This window comes from Anolis sagrei, chromosome X, assembly GCF_037176765.1.
Source record: "Anolis sagrei isolate rAnoSag1 chromosome X, rAnoSag1.mat, whole genome shotgun sequence".
Classification (NCBI taxonomy): Eukaryota; Metazoa; Chordata; class Lepidosauria; order Squamata; family Dactyloidae; genus Anolis; species Anolis sagrei.
The window spans coordinates 58160068-58178165 of NC_090034.1; the positions used below are offsets into that span (position 1 = coordinate 58160068).

General features: G+C 44.0%; 1 protein-coding gene across 10 annotated transcripts in view; it reads left to right on the top strand.

Moving 5' to 3' along the window:
- Positions 1 to 18098, top strand: part of MYO9B (myosin IXB) — a 113757-nt gene that overhangs the window by 58376 nt on the left and 37283 nt on the right. For 9 of the 10 annotated variants that reach the window (XM_067473529.1, XM_067473523.1, XM_067473520.1 and 6 more), the window contains 12 exons: positions 892 to 981; positions 2810 to 2849; positions 2959 to 3081; positions 3214 to 3294; positions 4125 to 4235; positions 4646 to 4768; positions 7503 to 7652; positions 8687 to 8853; positions 12026 to 12883; positions 15361 to 15427; positions 15531 to 15652; positions 16806 to 16957. In XM_067473529.1, coding sequence (XP_067329630.1) covers positions 892 to 981; positions 2810 to 2849; positions 2959 to 3081; positions 3214 to 3294; positions 4125 to 4235; positions 4646 to 4768; positions 7503 to 7652; positions 8687 to 8853; positions 12026 to 12883; positions 15361 to 15427; positions 15531 to 15652; positions 16806 to 16957 — 2084 coding nt within the window. The remainder of the gene's footprint in view (positions 1 to 891; positions 982 to 2809; positions 2850 to 2958; positions 3082 to 3213; positions 3295 to 4124; positions 4236 to 4645; positions 4769 to 7502; positions 7653 to 8686; positions 8854 to 12025; positions 12884 to 15360; positions 15428 to 15530; positions 15653 to 16805; positions 16958 to 18098) is intronic. The other variant, XM_067473527.1, reaches the window with a different exon arrangement.

Here is an 18098-nt window from a genome sequence, read left to right on the forward strand (position 1 = left end):
GTTAAAATATTTACAGAAATATTTGTCGAAATATTTGCAGAAATATTCATTAAAATATTGGCAGTAATATTCATAGAAGTATTGTCAGAAATATTTGTTAAAACATTTGTAAAAATGTTGCAGAAATACTAATAGAAATATCTGCAAAAATATTCCTTAAATTATCTGTAGAAATATTTGTAAAAATATTTGCAGAAATATTCAAAAAGATATTCAAAACCATATTCATAAACATAGTTGCACGAATATTCATGAAAATATTAGAAGGAATATTCCGTTAAAATATTCGCAAGAAATATTCATGAAAATATTGGCAGAAATATTCATTGAAATTGAACAGATGGAACAGATTGGCAGTGTAGACTCATAATCCCACTCAAGGCAGTTCGGTCTGCATTCTGTGATTCTAATGCAGTTCAAACTCAGAAAGCCCATGCCAAAGGCGCGCATGTTATATGCTGTTTTGCAAAAGCTAGCTTGGCATCTCTGCTGCTGTGTCTGGGTGAGGCAATGGCTTCTGCTTTCCTTCAGTTTAGCCTCGGTTGATTAACAACAGAAACCTGTATGAATGTGGGAGTAATGACATTAGCAGACAGGTCTCCTTCCTTTTTAGAGAGGATTCATAAAGGGAACAGCATTAAAATAGATGTCCTCTTCTGGACCGAGTTGGAAGGGGTCCCCAAAGGCCATCCAGTCCAACCTCCCTTCTGTCAGCGAGTTCCGCTGTTGAACGGCTCTTCTTACGGTCAGGGAGTTCTTCCTATTTTAATCATTGGAAAGGAAAATGAGGATGAGGATGGGCCACTTCACCCTCCCCTTTTTGGCACCCTGCTCTTGGTCTCCCGCTCCGTTACGACTCGGTTGACTTCCGCATATTCCCCTTTCTCGCAGCGGCTCAGTGCTTGATTTCTCGTTTGATTGCTCTGAGGATTTTGATATAAACGCTTTCGAGGACATCATTGCTTCGTATGAGAGCAAGAAGTAAGTGGGGGCCGGAGGGAGGTAACACACATTTTGGTTGTCTTCTTTCCTTCTTTCTATCTTTCCTTTCTTTGCTTTCTGGATGGTAGCAAGGGTAAGTGTTCACTACGATGGTGGGGAAACTTGGAGCTTTTCCCAGCTGGCTTTGGCAACTGAAACATTAATGCACCAAAATACATTATTATTATTATTATTATTATTATTACTATTATTGGGTTGTTGTAGGTTTTTTCGGGCTATATGGCCATGTTCTAGAGGCATTCTCTCCTGACGTTTCACCTGCATCTATGGCAAGCATCCTCAGAGGTAGTTATTATCTCCATACTCCAGTTTGTATAGTTGGGCAGGACAGGGATCTAAATATGCCAGAAAAGCTAGATAAATGAAAGTATTTACTACTACTACTACTATTATTATTATTATTATTATTATTATTCAGTCTTTATCTCCATACTCCACTGTGTAGAGTTGGGCAGGACTAAATATTATGCTAGAAAAGCAGGGTAAATGAATTATAGACAGGCTTTGAAATTGCAAGGCTATTCAGTGCTAATCATGGTAGCCAATTGCAACATTCACATTACCTCCAGCAGACAAGAGTTCTTTCTCTCACCCTGGACATCATTCCACAGATATATAAATCTCACTTGCCTAGTTTCCAACCGACCTCACAACCTCTGAGGATGCCTGGCATAGATGGCGGCAAAATATCAGGGAAGAATGCTTCTGGAACATGGCTAGACAGCCCGGAAAACACACAGCAACCCATTATTGTTATTGTTATTATTATTAATAATAATAATAGAGTTGTAAGATACCCCAATGGCCATCTAGTGCAACCCCCCTTCTGCCTTCATGTTGGAAAAGCATGGCCAGAGCACTCTTGACAGATGGCCATCCAGCCTCAATAATAGTAATGATGATGATGATGATAATAATAATAATAGAGTTGGAAGTGACCATTGAGTGCAACTCCCTTCTGCCTTCATGCAAGAAAAGCACAGCCAAAGCACTCTCAACACATGGCCATCCAGCCTCAATAATAATAATAATAATAATGATGATGATGATGATAATAATAGAGTTGGAAGTGACCGCATGGGTCATTGAGTGCAACTCCCTTCTGCCTTCATGCAGGAAAAGCACAGCCAAAGCACTCTCAACAGGTGGCCATCCAGCCTCAATAATTTTAGTAATAATAATAATAATAATAATAATAATAATAATAGAGTTGGAAGTGACCGCATGGCCCATTGAGTGCAACTCCCTTCTACCTTCATGCAGGAAAAGCACAGCCAAAGCACTCTCGACAGATGGCCATCCAGCCTTAATAATAATAATAATAATAATAATAATAATAGAGTTGGAAGAGATCTCATGGGCCATCAAGTGCAATTCCCTTCTGCCTTCATGCAGGAAAAGCCAAGGGAGATGTAATCCCCATTTGAAAAATGGGTTTGCCCAGCAGGGCTGGTGTGCCAGACTCTGGTTTCTCTGCCTCGGTCAGTCTACCACCTAAACGGATCTTGGAGAAATAGCTTCCGTGAGATTATTTTATCCTAAAGGGAACTCCTGTCTCTACCACCCTTTCATACTCTGTTTGTTGCTTTCCCTTTTGATCCTGGCAAAGGGGAACACACCTAACCAAGCTGCTGGTGTTGACAACGGTTGTGGGATTGGTTCTGCTTCCCTGCTTTAATATCAAAATGGCTGATCCTTGCTTTGCTTGCTCTTAACTGGCAAGAAATGGCTTTGCTAAACTAACGCAACCATATGCCTTCCCTTGAGATGGGCTGTGTTGTGTTTACACCGGATGTGTTTCCCACAGGAAAAGCCGAGGTACGAAGCAAAAGCAGATCATCCCAAAGGTAAGCTGTTGGGCAGTGTGGCACAAAATAGGTGCAAGAAAACGCACAAAAAGCAGGCATTGATACAACTTGCATATAAGTAGTCAGCCCTGTCACCTTTTGGCTGCAGAATCTGCTGGACTCCAAGTCCCTGAAACTGATTGTGAGCATGACGCTCCACGACCGGACCACGAAATCCCTCCTCCACCTACATAAGAAGAAGAAGCCCCCCAGCATCAGTGCGCAGTTTCAGGTATGCCTTTTGTGTGCAGCGGACATTTTCCTCGATGGATTGGCAACAGAGAGGGAGGGACACAACGCTGTCCGTGTGTAGTTGTTCACTGCTAGTGGTTGCTGCTCCTATAGAAGCCCATTGTCGTTTCAGACTTCCCTCAACAAGCTGCTGGAGACGCTGGGCAGAGCCGAGCCCTTCTTCATCCGCTGCATCCGGTCCAACTCGGAGAAGGTACATTGGGGTTTGGGGAGCATTAACATCATGTGAGCCTCTTTCTGGGCCTTTGAGGGAGATGAGAATACAGATAAGTGGTGTCATTGGTATAATAATAGAATCCTGGGTGATGTCAGTGGTATAATAATAATACCTTGGATTGTGTAATTGGTATTATAATTATAATAATAATAGAAGAATCCTGGGTAGTGTCATCAATATAATAATAATAATAATAACATTATTATTATTAATAATAATAATAATAATACAAAAAGAATTCTGAGTGATGTCAGTGGTATAATAATAATATCTTGGATTGTGTAATTGGCATGATAATAATAATAATAATAATAATAATAATAGAAGAAGAATCCTGGATAGTGTCATCAATATAATAATAATAATAATACAAAAAGAATCCTGGGTGATGTTATCAGTACAATAATAGAATCCTGGATGGTGTCATCAGAATAATAATAATAATATAATCCTGGGTGGTGTCGTCAGAATAATAATATTAATAAATTATTATTATTATTATTATTATTATTATTAATAGTAGAATAATCCTGGGTGATGTTATCAGTACAATAATAGAATCCTGGGTGGTGTCATCAGAATAATAATAATAATAATAATATAATCCTGGGTGGTGTCATTGGAATAATAATAATAATAGTAATAATAATAATAATAATAATAATAATAAATTATTATTATTAATATTAATAATAATAATAGAAGAATCCTGGGTGATATTATCAGTACAATAATAGAATCCTTGGTGGTGTCGTCGGAATAATAATTATAATGATTATAATCTTTTTGCTCTCTCTTCCTTTCAGAGAGAGTTGTTTTTTGATGAACGACTGGTGCTCCAGCAACTGCGGTACACAGGAATGCTGGAAACTGTGCGGATCCGACAATCCGGCTACAGTGCCAAATTCCACTTCAAGGTATTGTTGAGGGCCGCTCCATGTTGCCTTTCCCTTCATCCATCCACTGGGTCCAAATGAAGGAGGAAGGGCTTTGCATGACCAACACTGCCCCATTCTCTTCCCTGAAAGCCCTCAACCTGGCCTAAAACTCTCATAAATGACACGATACTAAGAATTGGCAGCAAGGAAAAAGCCAGATAATGTGAGGACCTGAGTTTGTAAGAAGAAACTTGGGATAAAAGGGAGGAATGGAAGCTCCTGCCTTGGAGGCTAGATGACCATCTGTCAGAGGGACTTTTCCTGCATTGAAGAAAGGGGATGGACTGGATGTCTCTTGGGATCTTCTCTTTGTACTTCCAACTCTGCTTCCTATCTATCTATTCAAGTCCGCAGCCGAACTGGCTTCCTGTCACTTCTTGTCTTCTCAGGATTTTGTTGACCAGTTCCAAGTGCTGCTACCCAAGAATGCCAAGGCTTCCAAGGAGGAGATCCGTCCCCTGTTGACCAGGCTGCAGCTGGACCCCAACAGCTACCAAATTGGAAAGACCAAGGTCTGTCTGTGGCCGTGACAAGGAGCTGTCTCTCTCATCAAACCTGTCTTCCCTCTGTTCATGTTTGCTGGGAGGTGATGGAAGTGGCGGTGTTGATGCCCAGTGCCTTCTTATATATCTCTAGTTCTTTCTTTACTTCCCAATTAAGACTAGGGATCGAGGAGATTAAAATACAATACAGTGGAACCTCAACTTATGAGCGTCCCAATTTATGAGCATTTTGTGTTACAAAGCACCACTCGGTCTGGCTTTTGCTTTGACATACAAGGAGCCTTTTGACTTATGAGCGAGTGCTTCGAGGAATCCGCTTGCAGGCTTCGTGCCTCATGCTTTTGTCCGCTTTGGGAGATTGCTGTCCGCTTTGCTCTTGTCTGCTTTGAGGGACTTTGGTTAGTTGATTTTGTTACAGTAAGTCGGAGCAGGATCAAGTGTGTGTTAAAGAAAAACCTTATGATGTTAACTAGCTTTACCCGCCACGCGTTGCTGTGGCCAGCCTTCTCTCCCTCTATCTCTGCTTCTTTCACTCCTTCCTTCATTCCGTTTTCTTCTTTCCTTTCTTCCTTCTCTACCTGTTTACTCCTTTCCTTAGCTGTTTGCTTTCATCCTTCCTTCTCCTTATTTCTTTCCTTCCCTGCGTCTTTCTCTCCTTCTTTCTCTTTTTTCTTTGCTGCGTCTTTCCTCCCTTCCTTTTTTTCTTTCCTTCTCTCCTCCTTCCTTCTGTACCTCTTTCCTTCCTCCTCCCTTTTTCTTTTCCTTCCTCTTTGTCTCCTTTCTTCCCTCTCTTTCTCTTTCCTTCCTTCCTTCGCTCTGTAGTTCCATACTTCCTTTTCTTTCTTTCTTTCCTTCCCTCCCTTTCTCTTCATCATTTGCTTTCTTTCATCCCTTCCCTTTTCTTCTGTCCTTTCTTCCTTCCTTTCCTTCGTTCCTATACCTTCCCTTCCGCTCCTTTCTTCTTCCTTCCTTCCTTTCTCCCTTCTTTCCCATGCTCCTACTCTCTTTCTTCTTTCTTTCCTACCTTTCTTCCCTCATATACTTTCCCAACTTCTCCTTCCTTCCTTTTTTCATACACCCTCCCTTCCCCTTCCCTCCTTTTGTTTATTTCCTACCTTTCTTCTCTGATATAACTGCCTTCCTTCTTTCCTTCCTTCCTTCGTTCCTACACATTCCCTTCCCCTTCCCACTTTTCTTCTTTGTTTCCTTCTTTTCTTCTTTCCTTCCTTCCTTCCTATTTACACACCTTCCCCTCATTTCCGTCCTTCCCACAAACGAACATTACATTTTTATTTATATAGATGCTATTGTTTTTAACAGAATTTCTTGATTGTTTTTACTTGTTATAATTGTTGAGGCATCAAATTGTTGCCAATTTGTGAACCGCTCCGAGTCGCCTGTGGGCTGAGAGGGGCGGTATATAAATATAGTAAGTAAATACATAAATAAATGTCCTGTTTCTGATTGGTAAAGCAAAGAGATTAGAGATATTGGGGCACGGTGCCTCAACGGTTTTGGCACCCGAACAAGGACTTGAGAAAAATCTTGGTGTTTCCCTTTAAGACCTCCTGTTAGACAATAGATATTGGGGCACGGTGCCTTAACACTTTTGGCACCCTAACAGGGACCTGAGAAAATTCTCAGTATTTCCCTTGAAGACTTCCGAACAGGGTATAGGGTTACAACCTGTGCTTGACGGGTGAAGGCGCAGGTTCGCAGTTTGGGAGTGATCCTGGACTCATCGCTGAGCCTGGAACCCCAGGTCTTGGCGGTGGTCAGGGGAGCTTTTGCACAATTAAAACTTGTGCGCCAGCTGCTCCCGTACCTTGGAAAGTCTTGATTGGCCATGGTGGTCCATGCTCTGGTTACATCCTCTGAAGACTGCCTCTGAAGACTGCCCAGAAGCTACAACTAGTCCAACGTGCGGCAGCCAGATTACTAACAGGAGCTGGGTACAGGGAGCATACTACTACTCTGTTGCGCCAACTCCACTGGCTGCCAATTAGCTTCCGAGCACAATTCAAAGTGCTGGTGTTGACCTATAAATCCCTAAACGACTCCAGCCCAGTTTACCTGTCCAAACGGATTCTTACCTACGAACCATCAAGGTTGTTAAGATCTTCTGGAGGGGCCCTGCTCTCGGTCCCACCACCCTCGCAATCGCGTCTGGTAGGGATGAGAGACAAGGCCTTCTCAGTGGAGGCCCCTCGGCTGTGGAACTCTCTCCCATTGGAGATTAGAACTGCCCCTTCCCTCTTGACCTTTAGAAAGATGGTAAAATCTTGGCTCTGGAACTTAGCATTCTCAGATTGATGATCGAATCAATAACTGTTGACCACAAGGCGGATGGTGGTGAATTTGTGATTTACCTTGATGAATTGGCTTTATGTAATTCTTGATCTGTGTTTTAATGTGTTCTAATGTATTAATGTACTATGATGTTGCTATGCTTTAGTTTATTTGTATATTGATTCTCTGTTGTCAGCCGGCCTGAGTCCCTCCTTGGAGGTCGGGAAGACCGGGTTATAAAAGCTCTAAATAAATAAATAAATAAATAAATTCCTGTTTCTGATTGGGAAAGCAAAAAGACTAGAAATGTTGGGGCACGGTGCGTCAACACTCAGAGCAGACACCCATTCTTGTCATGGCTGGGTATGACCCACTCTTCCTCCCACTGGCCCCGTTCTAAATGGGAAACGGAAGAGGGACGAATCTGAGGGCTGTTGTTCTTGCTGCCCCGCAGGTATTCATGAAGGAGGCGGCTCGACAGGTGCTGCAGGACACCCTCCACAAAGAGGTCATCCGCAAGATCGTTGTCCTTCAGAGCTGGCTGCGGATGGTGCTGGAACGCAGGCGCTTCCTCCGCATGCTTCAGGCGGCCCTCACTTTGCAGGTACGGCCCTCTCGGGCAACCCCCCGACTCTCTGCCCCTTTCAACCAGAGGGCTGAATGAATGCCATGAAAGTCCTCGGGAGTCTAGATTCAAACTTTTCCCAAGACAATGTATTGTCGAAGACTTTCATGTCCGGAATCAATGGGTTGTGGTGAGTTTTCCATGCCGTATGGCCATAGAATCATAGAATCAAAGAATTGGAAGAGACCTCATGGGCCATCCAGTCCAACCCCCTACCAAGAAGCAGGAATATTGCATTCAAAGCACCCCTGACAGATGGCCATCCAGCCTCTGTTTAAAAGCTTCCAAAGAAGGAGCCTCCACCACACTCCGGGGCAGAGAGTTCCACTGCTGAACGGCTCTCACAGTCAGGAAGTTCTTCCTCATGTTCAGATGGAATCTCCTTTCTTGTAGTTTGAAGCCATTGTTTCGCGTCCTAGTCTCCAGGGAAGCAGAAAACAAGCTTGCTCCCTCCTCCCTGTGGCTTCCTCTCACATATTTATACATGGCTATCATATCTCCTCTCAGCCTTCTCTTCTTCAGGCTAAACATGCCCAGCTCCTTAAGCCGCTCCTCATAGGGCTTGTCCTCCAGACCCTTGATCATTTTAGTCGCCCTGCTCTGGACACATTCCAGCTTGTCAATATCTCTCATGAATTGTGGTGCTCAGAATTGGACACAATATTCCAGGTGTGGTCTAACCACAGCAGAATAGCCCCAGCTTCTGCCAACCTAGCAGTTCAAAAACATGCAAATGTGAGTAGATCAATAGGTACCGCTCCGGTGGGAAGGTAACGGCACTCCATGCAGTCATACAAGCCACATTACCTTAGGAATGGAGATGAGTACCACCCCAAATGTCGACACGACTGGACTTCATGTCAGGGGAAAACCTTCACCTATTATTATTATTATTATTATTATTATTATTATTATTATTATTGAGGTGAGGGCATCTGGATTTGACCCAAGGGCTGAGGCCCCCTACCTGTGAAGCTATACACGCCTTTTAATTCAGAATTCCTTGACCACAGGCTTGCTGGCGCTCCTATCGCATCCGGAGGGCCTTGGAGAAGGAGAACGCTGCTGTCTACATCCAGTCAACCTGGCGGGGATACAGGCAGCGAAAGTCTTTCCGGCAGTGCAAGCGGAGGATTTGCCTCCTCCAAGCTCTGGCCCGGGGACGCCTCCAGCGCAAGAGGTGAGCGGGGCAAGGGGCTTATATGTTGAGCCTAAATAAAGGGCGGTAAGTCCACATGGGGTAGGAATGCATGAAGGCAATAATTTTCTGGGGGGGAAATACTTAAGAGTGAGGGAATCAGGAGTCAAAGAGCTTGCTTCGCAAATGTGGATTTCCAGCTAGAAACAAACAGGGTTTTATTTTGTTTGTTTGAACTACATCCAAGAGTATTGAAGGAACCTAGCAGAAGTTGTTTCAGAATCACTGGCAATAATCTTTGGGAATTCTTGGAGAATAGGAGAAGTCTCAGCAGGCTGGAGGAGGGCAAATGGACATGGACTAGAATGACAATACGACTGGCGAGACTGTTTTTATTATTTATTGATTTAATGATTGCATATGTACTGTCTAATTATGATTTATGTTTAATTGTGGTTTTATTATTGTGGTTGTTATGGTTTGGCATCGCGTCAGTGTCCAATGTATGGCACTGAAGTTTTGTCAGTTATGTGTAAACCGCTTTGAGTCCCCCTAGGGGTGAGAAAAGTGGTATAGAAATACTGTAAATAAATAATAATAATAAATAAATAAATAAATGTGGTCCTGATCTTCAAGAAGAGAAACAAAGAGGACCCAAACAATTACCGTCCAGTCAGCTTGACATACCAGGAAAGATTCTGGAGCAGATCATGAAGGATCCAGTATGCAATTACTTAGAAAGGAATGCTGGGATTATTAAAAGTCAACATGGATTTATCAAAAACAAGTCAGACTCATCTCTTTTTTATATAGAGTTACAAGCTTGGTAGATTCAGGGAATGCTCAAAAACAAATCATGCCAGACTTATCTGATCTCTTTTTTTTTTGCTAGAGTTACAAGCTTGGTAGATGTAGGGAATGCTGTGGATGTAAAATATCTTGATTTCAGGAATCATAGAATCATAGAGTTGGAAGAGACCTCATGGGCCATCCAGTCCAACCCCCTGCCAAGAAACAGGAATATTGCATTCAAATCACCCCTGACAGATGGCCATCCAGCCTCTGTTTAAAAGCTGCCAAAGAAGGAGCCTCCACCACACTCCGGGGCAGAGAGTTCCACTGCTGAACAGCTCTCACAGTCAGGAAGTTCTTCCTTATGTTCAGATGGAATCTCCTTTCTTGTAGTTTGAAGCCATTGTTCCGCGTCCTAGTCTCCAGGGAAGCAAAAAAACAAGCTTGCTCCCTCCTCCCTGTGACCTCCTCTCACATATTTATACATAGCTATCACATCTCCTCTCAGCCTTCTCTTCTTCAGGCTAAACATGCCCAGCTCCTTAAGCCGCTCCTCATAGGACTTGTTCTCCAGACCTTCGACAAAGTCCCCCATGACCTTCTTGCAAGCAAACTAGTCAGATGTGGGCTAGGCAATGCCCAGTAAAATTCAATATCTAACTAGTCAGTAAAATAGTTAGAAGTCAGTATTACTGAAGACTTAAACTGAAAACTTTGACTATAATAATAAAAAATGGGTTATTTTATTTATTGTGTCAGAAGTGAACTGAGAGTACAGTTGTAATGTATTTAAAAACATAAACAAAGTTTAAAATCTTGGCATTCTATTAAATGTCCTTTGACCAGGAGCTGGTCACTTGGAGGGCCTCTGGTGTCACTATAAGGAGGTCCCCCATTGTGCATGTGGCAGAGCTCAAGCTGCATTGTTATAGGTGTTCTGTGGTTTGCTCTTCTCCGCACTCGCATGTTGATTTGCACCATGTAATAAAAATGGGTAACACTAAATCAGGGGTCCCCAAACTACGGCCTGCAGGCCAGACCCGGCTCCCCGAGGGCATTTAACCGGCCCGCAGGGGGTGGAGAAGCGGCAGGCCAAAGCTGCGCCCAAAGCTGCGCCGCCTGCTGCCTCCCCCGCCTTCTCCTGGCTTCAGGACAGGGCAAGATCCCATCCTGAAGCCGGGAGAAGGCGGTCCCGGTTGGGGAGGGGGCAGGTGGCGCGGGCCAAAAGCCGCGCCGCCTGCCGCCTCCCCCGCCTTCTCCCGCCTTCTCCCGCCTTCTCCCGCCTTCAGGATGGGGCGAGACCCCATCCTGAAGCCGGGAGAAGGCAGGCCCAGTTGGGGAGGGGGCAGGCGGCGCGGGCCGAAAGCCACGCCGCCTGCCGCCTCCCCCGCCTTCTCCCACCTTCAGGATGGAGCGAGACCCCATCTTGAAGCCGGGAGAAGACAGGCCCGGTTGGGGAGGGGGCAGGCGGCGCGGGTCATGGGCGTTCTGTGTGGGAAGTTTGGCCCAGTTCTATCATTGGTGGGGTTCAGAATGCTCTTTGATTGTTGGTGAACTATAAATCCTAGTAACTACAACTCCTAAATGTAAATGTCTATTTTCCCCAAACTCTACCTGTGCTCACAATTGAGCATATTGCGTATTTGTGCCAAGTTTCGTCCAGATCCATCATTGTTTGAGTCCACAGTGCTCTCTGGATGTCGGTGAACTACAACTCCCAAACTCAAGATCAATGCCCACCAAACCCTTCCAGTATTTTCTGTTGGACGTGGGAGTTCTGTGTGCCAAGTTTAGTTCAATTCCATCATTAGTGGAGTTCAGAATGCTCTTTGATTGTAGGTGAACTATAAATCCCATCTCCTAAATGACAAAATCAACCTTCCCCCAACCCCACCATCATTCAAATGTTGGCGTATCAGATATTTGTGCCAAATTGGTCCAGTGAATGAAATACATTCTGTATTTAAGATATTTACATTACAATTCATAACAGGAGCAGAATTACAGTTCTGAAGTAGCAACAAAAATAATTTTATGGCTGGGGGTCATTACAACATGAGTAACTGTATTAAGAGGTCGCAGCATTAGGAAAGTTGAGAACCACTGATTTATGGCAAGCATCCTCAGAGGTTGTTAGGTGACAACAATCCTATCTCTTCAGCCAAAAGCAGGCCCACACTTCCCATTGAAATACTAATAAGCTTTTATCTGTTAAAATTGTTCTTTTTGTTGTATTTTTTAAAGTGTTTTTTGCACTACAAATAAGATATGTGCAGTGTGCATAGGTATTCATTCATGTTTTTTTTTTCACATTATAATCCGGCCCTCCAACAGTTTGAGGGACCGTGACCTGGCCCTCTGTTTAAAAAGTTTGAGGACCCCTGCACTAAATGAATGGCTCTTTCTCCCCTGAAACCTTTAGGTTCCATCAAATGGTTGCTGATAAGAAACGCAAAGAAGAAGAAGAGGAGAAAGAAAGGCGGCGCTGTCATGGGAAAGAGAATGGACTGGATGAGCACGAGGAGCCCATTTTGGAGGGGACGCTCCCTGCGGAGCCCGAGGGGAAGCGGGCGGAGGGCAGTGGCAGCAACGCGATGGAGAACGAGGAAGCAGGAAAGCAGTCCTCTCGTCCCTCGCAGAACAGCAGCAGGGAGAAGCGGGAATCCCGCCGGCAGCGGGGACTGGAGCACAACCAACTACAGAACAAACACGTGGCCTTTCCCTTCGAGGAGCAACCCGGTGGGGAAGGGGGTTCACTTGGCGAGGAAGCAAAGGAAGGAAGCGTCCAAAAGTTTTCTACGAATGTGGCAAAGGGGGCAGTCGACTCCCCCAAAAGGGCAGAGGGCAGACCAGATCCCCTCCCTCTGAATGGTGGTGACCCTTGGGTCCCCATCATGCCCCCAGCATCGAGAGGGGAACACGGCCCCGAGAGAGAGGACCCCGGGAGGGGGCACAGCCCCAAGATCCGGGGCAGCCAAAGCTTCACCTGCCCTGAACGGCCCACGGATTTGGCTCTGAATCTGCCAAGCAGCCTCTCCACCAGCCAGAGCTTTCGTGGCCACAGTGACAGCGGGAAACCTTGGGCGGCCAAGGAGGCCGGCAGCCCACCCACATTCCTAATCCAGCGCTACCAGGACGACCCGGAGAAGCTGCGGGACAAGCGGGAGCGCTGGAAGGGCAAGCGGCAGCAGGGCGGCGGGCAGGGCGGAGGGGCGCTCAGCCAATCCTTGGACGAGAAGAGCAGCGGGCAGAAGAGCCCCTCTTCGCCTCCGCAGCTGATGTGAGTAGTGAGCTCTGACTGAGGAAGGAAGAGCTGGGAAGTAGGGGTTTACGAAATGGTGGAAATCTGTTCTGTTATCGTTTTGAATTTTTGGTCGTATTCCGTCCCCTTGTTTTTTCAGGAAAATTCTTCCCCTGCATTCTGAATTACAAATCTGAACAACCCTCCTCTTAATCTCCCAGAATCTTCCCAAAAACAGAACACAGGGGGGCACCTGACATTTGAAATGAAAACAGAATGAAAACAGGATGATGATTATTATTATTATGTTACTATTATTATTAAGTCGCACCGGGATTGTGGCGCAGCTGGCTGAGTGTCAGCTGCATTAAGATCACTCTGACCAAAAGGTCATGAGTTCGAAGCCAACCCGGGTTGGAGTGGGTTTCCAACCAATTATGTGTAGCCTGTTGTCGACCTTTGCAACCCAAAAGACAGTTGCATCTGTCAAGTAGGAAAATAAGGTACCACCTTAAAGTGTGGGGAGGCTAAATTAACTGATTTATGAGGCCATAAAGAAGACTCCAGCAAAGCATTCCAGCGGGGAATGCGGAAAAATTGGCATTGAATGTTTGCCATATATGTGTACACTGGAATCCGCCCTGAGTCCTCTGCGGGGTGAGAAGGGCGGAATATAAAAGCTGTAAATAATAATAATAATAATAATAATAATAATAATAATAATAATAATGTTTATGTTTCTTTAATTCCCGTTTTTTCTCTCCATACGGAGACTCAAAGTGGCTCACAACTTTTCAATACAACTATATATAAATATTAAAACAGCATTAAACATTAATAATAAAAGAGTCAGGAGCCCCGGTGGCACAATGGGTTGAACCCTTGTGCCGGCAGGACTGAAGAACAGCAGGTCAGAGGTTTGAATCAGGGGAGAGCGTGGGTGAGCTCCCTCTGTCAGCTCCAGCTCTCTATGCGGGACATGAGCGAAGCCTCCCACAAGGATGGTAAAACATCTGGGCATCCCCTGGGCAATGGCCAATTCTCTCACACCAGAAGCAACTTGCCGTTTCTCAAGTCGCTCCTGACACGGGGAAACAAATTAAAACAGTCCAAGTTAAAACCATAAAAGCATATAAAATCACATCACAAAATCACAGCAGCCCTTGATGGTCTTCTGCCGTTTCGCACGCCCCTACTGGGAAGGGTGGCCATTTGTCCCTTTATCTCTCTAGAGTTTTATCTCTAATGAGCTAGTGATCGAAACATTTTTTTTTCTTGAGGAGAGGGCAAGATCTACAGAAGCTCAGGAGCCCCACGTTAAAGCTAACTTCAAGGGTTGGAGTTATTTATTATTTATTTACATCATTTATATTCTACCCTTCTCACCCCAAAAGGGGACTCAGGGCAGATCACAGAACACATACATGGCAAACAGATAGATGTTTTATGCCTGCATTTTTCCCAATTTCGGCATCCTGGAGGTTGTGCTCGACTCTGGCCACAAGGGGTGCAGTTGCTCCATCCTCTGTGACAAAGAGCCCTCGATCACAGATTTCCTCCTTCCTTTGATTGCCAGCATTTCCTTTAAATACCCTCCTGCTTAAGCAGTGCCTAATTTCTCTACTCACAGCTGTTTTTGAGTAGAGCTGTAAGGTGGACAGTAAGCTGGGTTGAAGGTCAGGTGGTCACCCCATCCCAGGCTTCGAACTGCCAATCTTTCGATTTGTAAAATCTATAGCTGCTGGTGATTAACCAGCTGTGCTTTAGTTTCAAGTAGGTTTTTAATGGATTTTAACTGATTTTTTAAAAATACCAATGATACGTAATTCTGTTTTTATGTTTGGATATTTGTTGATTTTAAATTTTTTTCAAATATTTTTAAAACATTTAAACTAAGTATGGAGTTGTTAGCCACTTTGAGTCCCCACGGGGAGAAAGTTGGGGTATAAATAAAGATGATGATGATGATGATGATGATGATGATGATGATGATAATGTAAGCTGCTTTGAATCTCCTTGTTGAGTAAAAAGCGGGGTATAAATAGATATAATGTGAATAATAAATATAAATAATATATATATTATTTGACTAGAGCTCTTCCCAATCGCCTCCTGTCCATCATGATGTCTTAATTTTATGTACAGTGAAACCTTGAGATTCGAGCCGTCCATTGGTTTTTTGCTTTGACATGCAAGCCGAGATCAGAGTTACTAGCGAATGCAAGAGTCCACCACCCGCCATCTTAATTAAGCAGGGCTTTAAGGGAACAGGCAGGAAAAGTCATTGCTCTTGTCCTTGCTGTTATTTAGCCAAAATAGGTTGAGCATTCGATTTGAGTAAACAGGGTACATTCCAGGTTTTCCTTGTTGCTGATTCCCATGTTTTTATATGAAAGGCAAACAACATAGGACACTCTATGTTGTTTGCCTTTCAATGGCTCTATGTCATTGTCCTCCTCCGGTATCTGTTTTCGAAAAGTATGCAGTTCCATCTTTTCTCTTCCTCGCTCTTACAGAAAGAAAGAGATGGCGTCTTCCTTGGACGACATCCCCCGGATCACCTTGTCTGCCTCCTCCAGCCAGGTACGAGAGTCCCTTTTATGACTGTTGTTCCCAAAAGAAGCGAGGGACAAATCTGACCCAAGAGAGTGTGGTTTAAGCAAGATTTCCTTTTTCTCTTCGGCAGTCTCCGGACACAACAGAGGGTGACAGGAGTCACAAAAAGCAGCCACGAAAAGCTGGGGAGCCCCTCCTTGGCCCCGAAGCAACCAGCCCCACGTCGGTACCTGGCCAACAAGGGGATGCCAAGTAAGTCTGCTCTGCCTCCAGGCCAGAGATAAACGAGTTATTGGAGCAGGATCTTGCTGGGAAGGGAGCAAACCTATTCCAAATACTTTGGAACCTTGACTTAAAAACATTTTGAGTAAATAGCATTTTGAGTTTAGAGCTGTTGCTCAAGCTGGGTTTTGCTTTGACATAAGAACAGTGTTTGAGATAAGAACATTTGCAAGAGTTCATGGTTTTAGGGCTTCAAGGGAGCAGCCTTCTGGCCTCAGTGCCCTTGACTGCTTTGGGAGATTACTGTCTGATTTGCTCTTGCCCGCTTTGAGGAATATTGGGTTAGTTGATTTTGTATGGTTTCTATTCTCGGTATCTTTGGCTTCTTGAAGGGAGAAAGGGTGAGGGAGAGCAAGGGAGGCTGGAAGGAGTACAGTAGGAAAACAATAATGCTTCTTCTTCTTCCGTTTGTGCTTCCTTGCCGCAACTTGGTGCTTCTAACTTTTTAAAGATGTTCTTTCTTTTTTATTGTGCTTTGTGAATGTGGATTCATACATTATTTTCTTATTTAAAAACACATAACAAAAAAAAGTAGGGGTGGGGTGGGTTTGGAACCCCAGAAAAGATTAATAGCATTTCAGTGGGCAAATGTGCTTTGAGATAAGAGCAGTTTAAGTTATTATTTTTTTATTTACAGTATTTATATTCTGTCCTTCTCACCCGAACGGGACTCAGGGCGGATCACATAACACATATGCAGCAAACATTCATTGCCATTATACAATAACAAGACAGACAATTGTACCTAGATAGAGGTGTGTATAAGCTTTTCCCATCTTTGGCATCTTGGAGGCTTGTGCTCGGTTCCGGCCATGGGGACTGCTGCCACTCCATCTCCCTGCTGAAGAGCTTTGTTCGTAAACTTCCTCCTTGATTGAATTGTCGGCATTGTTCTGGCATTTCCTTATGGGTGCCTTAAATACTTTTTAAACGGTACCTAGTTATCTACTCACATTTTGCTTTCAAACTGCTAGGTAGGCAGAGTCTTACCCGGTTCTTTCCCAGCCCTTTCTGCCACACCAGATAGGGTTGGAGTCCCTCCTGGGTTGCCAAATGGACCGTACTCTCTCCTGCTGCTTTTCTGTGTTGACTCCACATGGATCCCCCTTTCTTCTCCTGCCAGACCCACCTTCAAGAGCCCCTTGCGGAGACTCCTGGGGAAGAAACCCGACAAAAAAAACCTGAAGGAAGAGCCTTCAGAGGAGAGTGACGCCTTGCCACTGTTCTCTTGTGTGCTGCCAATGGAGGCGACCATGGTGCAGAAGGCGGCAGAAGGTGAGATGCCTCTATTTTCATAGGCAGCCGATGTCAGGATCTAGGGCTCTGCCGGTATGAAGGCAGAGATGAACCAGAAACAACACCCAGCTTGTCTCAAAAACTATTTTACTTAAAGCAGCACTGTGCTGTGGGTGGGACTAAACTTAATGGGGATTGAGAACACAGCCATATTAAATGTAGTTTTGGAAAGCGAGGCCTCTGGTGGCAGAGAATGTAAAAGGCCCTGCCATAAACTACATTTCCCAGGATGCAATGCTGCTCAAGACCCAAATGAGGGCTGAAGGACCCAAATGATAGCTGACTGCAGCAGTCACCGCTTAGAGTTAGTCTAATGATAATAAATTAAATTATTGAATCTGCAAAGAAGACTAAAGTAACCAAGCATTAAGCAACTTTGACAAAGCCAAGAGAACATAAAGTGCTTTAAAAGCCATTCCTTTTACTTTGGCTCGTCGCTTTAAGGAAAGCATTGTGAGGGCAGCCAGTCAGCCGTTTAGAGTTTAGAATCAGTCTAATAATAAATAAAACTACTGAATCTGCAAAGAGGACTAAAGTAAGTGATAGTATAAATCTATGGTAAGTTGAAGTTATGTGGTTGTCTGTCATAAAGAAAGATGGACATTCAAAGGGATTTCTGTTGTCGCTTTTGGGGGATAAATTGTTTTGGTCTAAACATTTTAAAATCTCCAAAAATCTGTAGATGTGTGAATCTTTCTGAAATTTCTGGGGATTGATGCCCTGGTTATCCTGTGTGTTGTATATAAACTACAAGTAGATAGCTCTTATAGTTTTTTAAAAGTTTGAAAATTCCAAAAATCAACAAATAATGAAACATTGTGAAACTTAATGGGCAAGGGGTGGTAAATGTGTTCTACCATTGTAGCAAGTTTCACCCCAATAGCTTTAAAAATGAGGGAGTAATTATTATAGTAATTATAGTAGTCATTATTACATTAATGCACATGCGCAAATACAGTAATGAAATAGTAAAAACATTTCATTAGTCCCATTATAGTAACGGTTTTTTTTAAATAAGTATACTTCCGAAACACTTTAGAATGAAGCTCCACCCCCCCCCCCAGTTTTGTAAGACTTTCGAGCCATTTTTTAATAAATCACACATGCCATATATATATAT